Source organism: Spermophilus citellus (genome assembly GCF_964194105.1).
Source record: "Spermophilus citellus genome assembly, chromosome: 7".
Taxonomy (NCBI): domain Eukaryota; kingdom Metazoa; phylum Chordata; class Mammalia; order Rodentia; family Sciuridae; genus Spermophilus; species Spermophilus citellus.
Window position 1 is genome coordinate 136,497,966 of NC_138188.1, and position 12,086 is coordinate 136,510,051.

General features: G+C 33.7%; 1 protein-coding gene across 1 annotated transcript in view; it reads right to left on the reverse strand.

Annotated features, from left to right (window-relative positions):
- The window catches only part of ROBO2 (roundabout guidance receptor 2), a gene marked incomplete at its 3' end in the record, with an annotated part of 571,084 nt that overhangs the window by 509,813 nt on the left and 49,185 nt on the right, over positions 1-12,086 (reverse strand). The window contains exon 2 of the mRNA XM_081301980.1: positions 4,379-4,705. Coding sequence (XP_081158106.1) covers positions 4,379-4,705 — 327 coding nt within the window. The remainder of the gene's footprint in view (positions 1-4,378; positions 4,706-12,086) is intronic.

Consider the following 12,086-nt stretch of genomic DNA (forward strand, 5'->3'; position numbering starts at 1 on the left):
CAACAAAGAGGTAAGCAATTTAAATTTCCACTGCAATGATTAGTCTGAGTATTATTTATCTTCATTGCATCGTTCCATTACATAAAACTAACTATACATTAAAGGAAAAAGGAAAAGTGTATGAATATGGTACAGGATAGAACAGGCTGATTTTCACTTGCCCAATCAAGACAATGATATTTCACATATCATACTAGAGCAAAATTCAGTCTTTTTGTAATTAGAAAGGAAAGTATGGAGAGGCAAAGGGAGTCACACATTTTCCATAGTGTTTTTTCTTTATCAATAATCATCTCACAGTAAAAGCTTTGACAAGTTTGGTCTGCTGGTAATAGGATACTTTTGATCTCATGCTTACACCTAGAGCCCTGGTTCCTGTCTGAAGTACCCCAGGAAAGATTTTACAATATCTGCCAACATTTTGGGTTTTCCCAACTGTTGTTGAGGAAAAATTTTACTGACATCTTATGGAGAAAGGCCAAAGATGCCTCTAAACTTTCTACAATATAGAACACAAGCCCCCACAATACAAAATTATCCAACTTCTAAAGGCAATTGCAGATGTTGAGATACCCTAGTTTTCACACACCCCATTCCGAGTTGCAGCCTTGAAAGAACAGACATCATTTGCCACTCCAGCTCCACTACCTAGTCCTTCTTCAACTGCTGTGATCTGTGTCTCCAGTGCTAGAGTCCACAGGTGCTTTCTTGGTACTTGGTACTAGGTAGAGTCCACCAAGTATTTTCTTAAATGCATTTTGTTTTTCTTGTCACTTCATTGCCCATATCTTATCATACCTCTTCTGAGCCCGAGTCTCCTGCACTGGTACTTGTTTTCTTTGCTCCCCATTAAATACAGGAGTACTAAGCAGTGATGTCCACCTTTATCAACTGTTTCCCCTACATATGGCTTGCCTGAGAACTCACATTTACTTTTCCCACTCCAATTTCTTCAACCTCTACCTGGAAAAGACCTCTCCTCTCAATTCCAGAATTTTGTTCATTATTGAAATGTGAGAAATTTTTCCCTTGACATCTCCTTGGCATGCTAAACCATATAGCTAAAGTTGACAACTATCCCTTGTGTCCACTGGTTATTTTATCATATCCTGTCTCTATGGATAGTAGGACTACATATGCAGACAGTCAGCAGAAATGAATATCTGGGAATCACACTCAATCTTCCCAAATTTGTCATAAAGTGATATGAAATAAAATGTTAATTACTAAAAATGTTAATTCCTAAATGTGTTTCTAAGCATTTCCTCCTATCATCAGTCTTTATAGTTTTCAGTTTAAAATCTAAGATGAACTCTTCTCTGAATTATTTAACAATTGCTTAACTCTTCTCAGACTTTACTCATCATCCCTTTAATATAATTGTCAATTAGTTTTTAAAGACTATACTTGTACAAAACAAAAAAAAGTCTGCATTTTATGAATCAGCTTATGCCTACCTTCCCAATTTATTCTGCTCACCAACCTCACATCAAGCTCCCTGCAGTTTTCCAAACACCCAGTGTTCTTTTATACTTTTCTTTTTATCTACCAGGATGTTCTTCCATTTCAGGTTACATCCCAGACATTCTCACCTGATCTTCAAATCAGAGCTCAAATAATATATCCTCTTAGAATCTTTCTTCTTCTTCTTTTTTTTAATGTCTGTAGGTAACAGCCAGAATCCTCTCTTAAAATAATTTATCTAGGAAGAATTAAATATTTTCCTCTCTGGGTTCCCACAGTATCTTTTACTTGTTTCTATAATGGGCTTTATGTTTCATTCATTTAATTCATTGTAATGATATATCTACATTCATCTACTTCATATTTATCTACTTCATTATTCCAAGTAGATTGTGTGCTATTTGAGAATAGATTGGAATATCTCTTCTTCTTTATTATAATCTAACACCTCTTTTAGAGATTATCCACATTCCATTAACAGATAAGGACTTGAATGCACCATGACTGAGCAGTTAGTTGAGTAGTACAAAATATAAAGGCAAACACTGATATCATTTTCAGCTAGTCCTCCATCATTTTATAATGAAATAATTAGTTACCAATAGGTATCAAAAAATCACAATTCCTTGACCCAAATTTGCATATTAATATGTATTATGAGCTACATAAGAAGACTGATGAGCTCATGGAAAGCACTAAGCAACATATAAATGAAGATTATTTGATCTTGTGTTACCTCAGATGGCATGAACTGACATGACACTAGAAGAAAGAATATTATTCACTAACTAAATCCAGTTTGGAAGCCTTCTTATTTACTTCTCTAGATCATAAGTAAATTTAAGCATTTCTACAGCTCATTTATTTCAAAATAAAATACGCTACTGTCAAGTTACTTGAAAAAGAATCATGGTTTAAATTTTTTCCTTCTGAAAAAGTTTGATTCATTATTAATGATGCAATTAGGAAAGACAGTAATCCTTTCAGATGAAACAAAAATAAAACATGCATGTGTATGGGTTGCACTTTTAACACAGCTAAGACTCAGAGAAAAAAAAGAAATCTATGAGTAACCAACAATAAGACAATTAGTTTAAATAAACATAGTTTGGGGAACGAAAATTAGTTGAGGATTTAAAGCAGTTATTTGCTGCTGGGGACATAAAAGGAAAAAAAAACTTCTTATTTTCATTTATGTAAAACAGGTTAAACACCACTGACAATGGTTATATATATATTTACATATATATATTTACATATATATATATATATATATATATATATATATAATCTCACAATCCCCTCAATTTAAAAATTAGAAGATTCAGGACCTTGTCTTAGATTTCCCATTATAGCTTATAGTTTGCATCTTAGTCATTAAATCACCATAGATTTCATTTTCTTTTCCTACAAAATGGGAGAATAATGCCTGTCATATTGACAATAAAGCAGTCAACAGGGGAAAGATATCAATAGAATTTTACGTTGAAATACTTTAATATGTTTGAAATGTTCCAGAAATAAAAGATAAAAATGGAGCTGGGAGTGGTGGCACACACCTGGAATACAAGCTAATTGGGAGGCTGAGAAAGGAAGATCACAAGATTGAAGCCAACTTGGGTAACTTATTGAGATCTGATCTCAAAATACAATAAAAAGGGTTGGGGATGTACCTCTGTGGCAGAGCAATTCCAGGTTTTAATCCCCAGGATCATTAAAAAAATCACAAATGGAAAAGTTAGGAATATTTGCATTCTTGAGGTTTTGTTTGTATATTTCACTAAAACTACATGTGTTCATATATCTTACAATGCCACATGTTTATTTTTTGTGGTATCGTATTTTTGGAAAAAAATATCTGATGTCCAATGCAAAATGGCACTAAAAGTTAAGATTCTATTGTTCATATCTCAAGGTTTTTCACACAAAATAAAGTAGATCTTGGAATTTGTGACATTTTTTCCAATTGGAGTGACACACTTTAAGCATCAGTGGGTTTTATGGTAGAAACTATAAATCAGAGGAAAGGAGGCTTCCACCAGGACAACAAAATAAGAAATAGTAAGATTTTCTTTATCAAAGATGCTCTCATGTGTAAAGATAATTTTATATTTAAAAAAATTGAATACTCTGATATACAACCTTTGTAATCCAGTGGGATACCATGTAGCATGTGATTGATCACCATTACTAACTTTAATTAAAGACATTGGTCCAGGAGCTATTACTCAGCACTCCCAGCCCAGTTCTACTCCTTAATTCTCTTATCTTCTGAAGACCTATTTAAAACCAGAAAGTTGAAGATTACAATATTTTTTAGGAAAAGTTATTGCCATCTTCTTCACAATTCATTCTATATGAAATTATTCCTAAGAACAGTTCAGAAGTTTTACATATATATAATATATATCTATACACACATACATATGTGTATATATTAAACCTCTAAATAGTTTATTAGTTTATATATCATATATGCACGTGTGTATACAGATATATATACACATATATATACACACACACACATATATGTTCACAAATAATATACACGTACCAAAAATAGGTATGATATTGAATTTATACCTTGAATTAGATGTCATGTCACACTGCAACTTTAATTTTAACATAGCCAACTTTAATACTTGGTTATATCTCCCATTAAAAATACAAATTTTAAATATGGGCAGCATCATGAATCACCACCTTTAACATGAGAACAATCTCCACATTGATTTAATATCAACAAATGTGTCTCAATACCTCTTACATTATTTTAATCAGATTTCTTTGGAGAAGCCAAAATGAAATTAGGTAGTACACTGATTCTTAGACAGTATTAAGCATCTATGAGAAACAATTAAAATGTTCTAAGACTAACGTCAATGTGTATATGAGGTTCATTATGTTCACTTACATGCCACTTCCAGAGATGCATTTCGACTCACTGCTTCGCCAAGATAGTTCCTTGCAACACAGACATAGCTCCCTTCATCAGGTTTACTTCTGCGCCCATGCACAATGCGCAAGAAGAATAAGGATCCGCTGGGCAGAAGCATCCTGTGCGACCGGGGATCATCCTTGTCGGTCTCCACCCGCTCACCATCCTTGTACCATTCAATGGTGGGTGTTGGTCGGCCCTCCGCCTTACAGTTCAGAGTAGTGGGCTCTCCCTTAGAGACAATGACATCCGAAGGGTGCTCCACAATCCGTGGGGGAAAATCTTCCTGGCGGAGTCGAGATCCTACAAACATGACAGAACAAGATGAGCTTTAACATCTCCATGATGATGAAGTTGAGTTTTTCCATTATTTAGTTGAATAACTGAACACAATTGCTTTATTTATGAATCCCACTTTTGATTTTTAGGCAGCTCATAAGTCATACCAACTCTTTTGTAGAATGAAACAACATAGCAATAACTTAATGTTTATTCTAGTAAGTTACATTTCCATGAAATTTTTTAGTGTTTTTTTTTATTTTGTGCCACTTTTTATTAAGAAGGAACCTGTATTAGTATTTTAAAGTGTAAACAACAAAGAACTGAAATGTCCAAGGAATCACATTAGCGATCACATATAGACAATAACTCTTACACTGTATTATTTCCTTCATACAACAAATGCATAATATTTAAGCAAAATTGAATACTTACTAAGCAAACATTTTTGCATATACTGCCTTCTCTTTATCTTTCTCTGCCTTTATCTTTTGTTTGACTTTTAGCATTTCTTCCTGGATGGCTTTATCTTCTGGTACAGTGCTTTGGTATTTGATGAGTCCATTTCAAGAGCCTCTAAACAACTGTCAATTGCTCCCTACCAATTTGACCTCTTCAGTTTACAAGCACCAATATTCAGCACACAGTTTAAGGCAATAGATTGCAGCCTGGATCCGTCTGCTTTCTCAGTAACAGCCTTTGAACTATCCACATAGCTGAAAACCTTTGCATATTTTTTAATAGCCATGAATCTTGACAAGATTTTCTTTGGGGACCAACATGTTGAAATGGGGGAAAAAACTTAATTTCCTGTCTGAAGTACTTACTAAGAAAGGTAAGTGGGAAGTGCTTAGAAGACAAGAGTTACCACTTACTGGGCTTGCACTGTGTTATCACACTTCAACACAAAAGAGGCCAATGAATTATGAACAATATAGCTCACGTAATACTTGAGGAAGTAGTTTCGGAGTGGTATCAGTTGCCCAGAAATGTAGATGAAATGAACAGAACAGGCAACCCATGAACCCAGGTTTGTCTGTCTGAGGAATTTAAGTAATAAGTCACCAAGTTAAAGTGAAATGTATTCTAGGGTGGTTCAAGAAAGCATTATAGGATAAAAACAAAGCTTTAACCCTAACTTCAGCATAATAAGAGACCTCTTCCCAAAAAGGTGGCAGAAAGAAAATATGTCACCTGAGTGAAGAAGACTCACAGACTGAAGCAACACCATGAACAAAGGGTAGAGCAATGAGATTATGCACGTACTGCATTTCATAACCAGGGAGCAACTTGATGCAGCTGGTGAAGATACAACTGGTCTTGAGTATGATACAAAAGGGAGTGAATATCATATTAAAGAGTATACCTTTTATCCCATGTGGCTAACAGGCTGTGAAGGGGCAGTGACTGGACTTTCTATATTAGAAAGACACTTTTATTTGCAGTATAAAAGATGGATAGCAATGGAGGTAAAAGATGAAAGAATTGGTCAAATAAAACAATAAAAAAATCTAACCTTCAGAAATGACGCTGCATTTAGAAAAAGGGAAGCAGTTATAAAGCATATTATAATATAGACACCTGACAGAATTTTGTATGTTGCCATATAATAAGAAAAATTGATGAGTATTGCTGTGGTCTGAATATGGTATGACCCCAAGGTCCTTCTTTTGGAAAACTGGTTCACAGTATGGCATTGTTGAGAAAGGGTAGATCTTTAAGAAGTGGGGCATAGTGGCAGGTAGTTAGGTCATTGTGAGTAACATCCTTGGAAGGAGTTACTGCTGGATTTGTAGAGTTATCTAGTTCTTCTTGCAAGAATGAGCTGTTTTTAAAAGAGTAAGCCTGCCTCTGAAAGGCTCTGGCTTTGTCTTTACATTTAATCTGTCTCTTACAGTGCTGACATCCACCATGTTGTGTTGCAGCCAGAGGCTCCCATTAGAGCCAGTGGATGCAGGCACCAGGCTCCTGGACTTCCAGGACTGTGAGCTGTGTAAATCTCTTGGCTCTGTAAAGTACATAGCCACCAGTACTTAGGTACCACTGATCTCCTTCTGATATCAATGAAAGTTGAGCCACAAAGGGCTCAGTGAAATAAAAACAAAAGCACATGGTGGTACTTTAAGGTCAAGTTTTTATACAGTGTGATGTTTGGGATACTTCAAATTTCTAAGGTATTAGTAATCATTATTTGTGGTAATGTTCTATAGCTTCTGCAAATAAATTAAACTGAGATGCTAAAAGGAGTACCCATGTGTGGGCACATAGTGATGACCTCAATAAGAGTTTCTTAATAGTTTGTTCTTATAATTTTCCACATATTCACCTACTATGAATACATTTTTGATCAATAAACGGAAGTAATGTTTACTCCTCAAAGTAATTTTAGTTCACTTTTAATACTAATTGGAAATGCATATTTTAAGTTAACAAAGGGAATTTAATTTGATCATGAATAACTTGCTCTTGTTTGATGAGAATTAACTTTTAAAGTTTGTTTACTATCACTTTTTATCTTATACAGAAAAAAAAACATACATTATAAATGTTAGTACGTAAAGCAAGAGAGTAATTTACAGTTGACAGATAAGAATTTAAACATAAAAATGAAGGAAAGCAAATGAATAAGTAAATGCAATATGAATCTCAATAATAAAGGTTATGTATCTATAAATACCAGGTTCGTAAATCCAACAAGGCTTTGACAGAATACATAAAGTAACAATGATTTTTTAATTATCAAAAATTCCCAAAGAATTTAAATCATATTTTGCAAACCAATAACATATTCTCAAATGGAAAGGTCTGGACATGCAAGAATAGAATCTGATTCTAAAATGCATGAATAGTTTCATGTCATTTTTTATTTAAAAATGGTGGGCTACAGTCATCTTATTTAGTATCTTCCTTATTCTTCTCTAATTTCCCATATGCAACAATCTATATTTTTCCTACTGTAAGATAGTGTTGTATTGCCAAAAGTAAGCAACTTGATTTTCCACACTACTGGGTGGCTGTTTATTGTATCAAATAGTTCCTTACTATACAAGACAGTCAGACTGGATAAGGCCTAAATAAGACATGAAATACACAAATTGTATTAAATAAAATGTAAAGTCAGGTGCGGTGGCATACACTTGTAATCCCAGCAGCATGGAAGGCTGAGACATGAGAATTCCAAGTTCAAAGCCAACCTCTGCAAATGGGAGACGACAAGGAACTCAGTGAGACCCTGTCTCCAAATAAAATACAAAATAGGTCTGGGGATGTGGCTCACTGGTCAAGTGCCCCTGAGTACCAAAAAAAAAAAAAAAAAAAAAAAGGAAAAATAACAAGGGAAAAATATCTAAAATCTTTAGTAATGGATTTACAATCCAATATATTCAATGAACTCACAGAAGAATTTACACATCTATTATTAGCACATAGGTACACTATGTTACATACAGATTGTTAGTGTTGTCACATCAGGATATTCCTGTAGTAAATTTATTCCCATTATAAACACTTCAAAAGGCCACCTACTGCTTATATGTAAGAAGTAAAACTATCCAGCAATTGGAAGAAATTACAGAAGCAAATTTTCATTTCCTTGGGTTAGCTGAAGCTTTCTTGGATGAAAAAAAAAAAAAAAAACATAAGCAACAGAAATAAAACTAGACAAAATGGACTTTATAAAATTTTAAAATGTGCTTACAAGAACAAATCAAAAAATTAAAGCAAACTCAGAATCAGAAAAATATGAAAACAAATCATATATCTGATAGGAAACATACCTCAAATATATAAATAATAATTCAAAAATATAAATAACCAAATTTAAAAATGTACAAGTGGTTTTAAATTTAAAAAGAAGTTAGAAAAATAGCCAGTAAGCACACAAAAAGATGTGGGTCATCATTAATGATTAGGAAAATGCAAATCAAAATCACAATAAGATATATTTCATACTCATTAGGTGGCTATATTATTTTAAATAAAAGTAAAATAAAAAAGTGTTGTCTGAAATGAAGAAAAACTTGAGAGCTTCATATATTGCTGATGAGAATGTGAAATAGTAAGACAATCTGGGAAGTTCTGAAAACACCACTTTTTTGTAGTGACCATGTGACCCAGTAATTCTACTCTAAGTAATATAGTCAGGAGGAATGAAACCACATCCTTAACACAAAAACTTATAGATGAATGTTCAAAGCAGCATTATTTATAATAGTCAAAAAAGCAGAAAAATAAAATGCTCATTAATGATGATGATGAATAAATAAATACAATGTGTTATAGCCATATGATAGAATATTATGCCTCAATAAAAATGAATAAGAACTGCCATTATGCTATAGCATGGATTAACCTTGAAAATGTAAGTGAAAATAGCTAATCACAAAAAGTATAAACAGTACAATGTCATCTATATAAAACGTCCAGAATAGGAAAATCCATAGAAATAGGAAGCTGATTAGTGAGACTTAATCAGGGGGATGGGAGTAGAGTCAGGGGAAATGAGGCGTTACTGCTAGGGGGGATGGAGTTGCTTTGGAGGGTGATCAAAATCTACTAAGTTGAGCATGGTGACGATTACACAACTCTATAACAAAACTTGCATTGTACACTTATAGAGGGTGTTTTGAACATATGAATTATTTATCAATAAAGCAGTTTAAAAACGGTAATGTAGCCAAGCATGGTGGTGCATGCTTAGAATCCCAGCAGCTCAGGAGGCTGAGGCTGGAAGATCTTGAATTAAAGCCATTCTCAGCAAAAACCAGGCGCTAAGTAACTCAGTGAGGCCATTTCTCTAAATAAAATACAAAATAGAGCTGGGGATGTGGCGCAGTGGTTGAGTGTCCCTGAGTTCAATCCACAGTATCAAAAAAATAAAAAATAGAACAGTAATGTATAAAAGGGTACTATGAACAAATTTAATAAAATGTGTAACAATTTGTGTGCTCTCCTACCAATACTTGGGTCTTGAAATGACTCACATCCAGATAGAAAGAGACAGAAAGAGATAAAAAATAAAACTATAAATTTTAAGATATTATTACAAGAATGGGGATCAATTTTGAGCTTTTTCAATTTAGACATTATACAATTACAGAAGTGGTCCCTAAGAGCCAATGAGAAGCCTCGTGTAGATTCATGAATTCTTTGTTATTTTGCAGAAAGATGGGTGTACATGTGGGGATATTGGGGGATGGTGATAGTCAACATATCTTGCACTAAATTTTAAAAGACGCCTGAGTCTCTACACCTTCAAAATTAGAAAGGACTATCAAAACAATTCAATTATCTGGCATAAAACAACAACAACAACAACAACAACAAAAGCTGAGTTGTCAATAGAACTCTTTGGGGATTCCAAACCAAACTTTACAGGGGGAGCTGTTCATCACATGAAGTGCAACAAAAAAGTTTAAACTCAAGAGTCTTGTTATTCAATTGTGGTCCCCAGCTAGCAACACAGGTACCACACAAAGACACATTAGAAATACAGAACCCTAAGCAATCTGTGTCTGCATTTTAACAAAATCCCTCTCAAAGGATGTGGATGCAGATCAAAGTTTGAGAAGCAATGATTTAATCAGTTCTTATATGTTCTAAGAATGTTTTTATATTTTTAAAAACATTTTTATAAGATAATGAGGGAGGGGAGCGTAAGAGGGAGGAGAACAAAGAAGATGAAGAAGGTGTATGAAAAAGGGGAGAAGAAGGAGGTCTAAGAGAGGAAAGAAAGGCTCTTGCCTATGGAGCTAGAAATATTTACTACCTGGTCACTTACAGAAAAAGTTTTCTGACCCTACTCTACCTGCTTATAACTTTCCATTAATAAATTCATTTTTAATTTATGCTTGTCTGATATAGAACCACCTCTTTTCCAGATTTCAAATGAGAAAATTATTTTGATATAATGTTAATATTATGGACATATTCAAGAACCCTATAATGAATGGCAATGTATCAGAAGAACTGTCTATGGTTCTAACTTTGTATGCAGCTGATATCAACTCAGGTATCCTCTATTTCTCAATTATTAATTGGGCAATCTGTCAAGTTTGAATCAAAAATATTTTGGTCAACTCTCCCTGGTTATTATTATAAAAGAAACATAATGGAAAGCATTTAGAAGATCCTACAAATGACAAGTAAATTTTTATTTTTCTTACAAAAACTCACTGTGATATAGCCATATGACATTCATAATAAAAAATCCTGAAGAGGCAGAATAGGAACATAAGATCTTTCATTCAGAATATGCCAGGCTTTTCAAATAAATGGTTGAAGGAGAAAGGAAAGAACACATACCTGATCTAGGCTAATTCCAAAACCGTCTTTTAAAGTTGATTTCAATGAAATGAATCACCAGAATGCCTAGTTATAATTGAGCCAGCAAGTATCATTTATGTTTTTCAAAGTGCAATTCTTTGACTACTTGCATCAGATCATCTAGGTATTTCTTTTTGCAGACTCAGAGTAGACCATTCACTTGACTTGGCTAGATGCAAACATTCCACAGCCACATCATTCAGCCCAGACAGATGCAGATGCATCTTTGAATAATGCTCAAATATTTGAATAGTACTCAAATTTACATAATGGATTAATTCTGCTTTTCAGAGACTCTCAAACAATGATTTTGTAATGGTTTTGGAAAAATATTTAAATTCTTTAAACTTAAGTGGTTTAAGCTCTTCAACTTTCTCCAAGGTGAAGTATAAAAATCAAAATTCATGAATACAGTTTAATTTGATTTTGTGAAGTCAATAACCACTCCTTTGTAGGGAGTGAGTACTGCAAACTTTGTTTTCAGGAAGTAATTTCAATTATATAACAGAACAAAGAAGATAAACTACCTAGTAGAACACTTGTTTATTTCACCTCATGTGTTTCAAAGTAAATTCTTCCACATTATTACAGTATACAGTATTCCTGCAACTTGGCTTTATCAACTTTTGGTCCCTCTACAAGCCAAGAAATGCATCTTAAACTTTTCTGAATTTTTCTAAGAGCAGATGAAATTCTTGGCAAATTGGGGAAAGTATGAAATACACCTCATCGTGTCTACCTGCATCCTGTCATGAAGTCCGTTTTTTCTCTTCTTTAAGAGCATATGTGATGGTGTGTCCCAATTCATAACTATATTTGTTTTAACAAATTACTTTCCAAATAGATTTTCCTAGTAATATTAACCCAGAAAGAGTCTGAATATTTACTACAATTCTAAAATGGCCAGAGATCTATCCCAGTGTGATAACTACACTAACACTGCATAAAAACATGCAGAAGAAGGAACCAGTGTGTCAGAAATAAAGGATATAAGTTATTATCCAGCTAATATTATTATAATTGTCTACCTTACTTCAACCATGTGTAAATCAAAGTCATTTCACCAGTTGGTTTAGAAAAG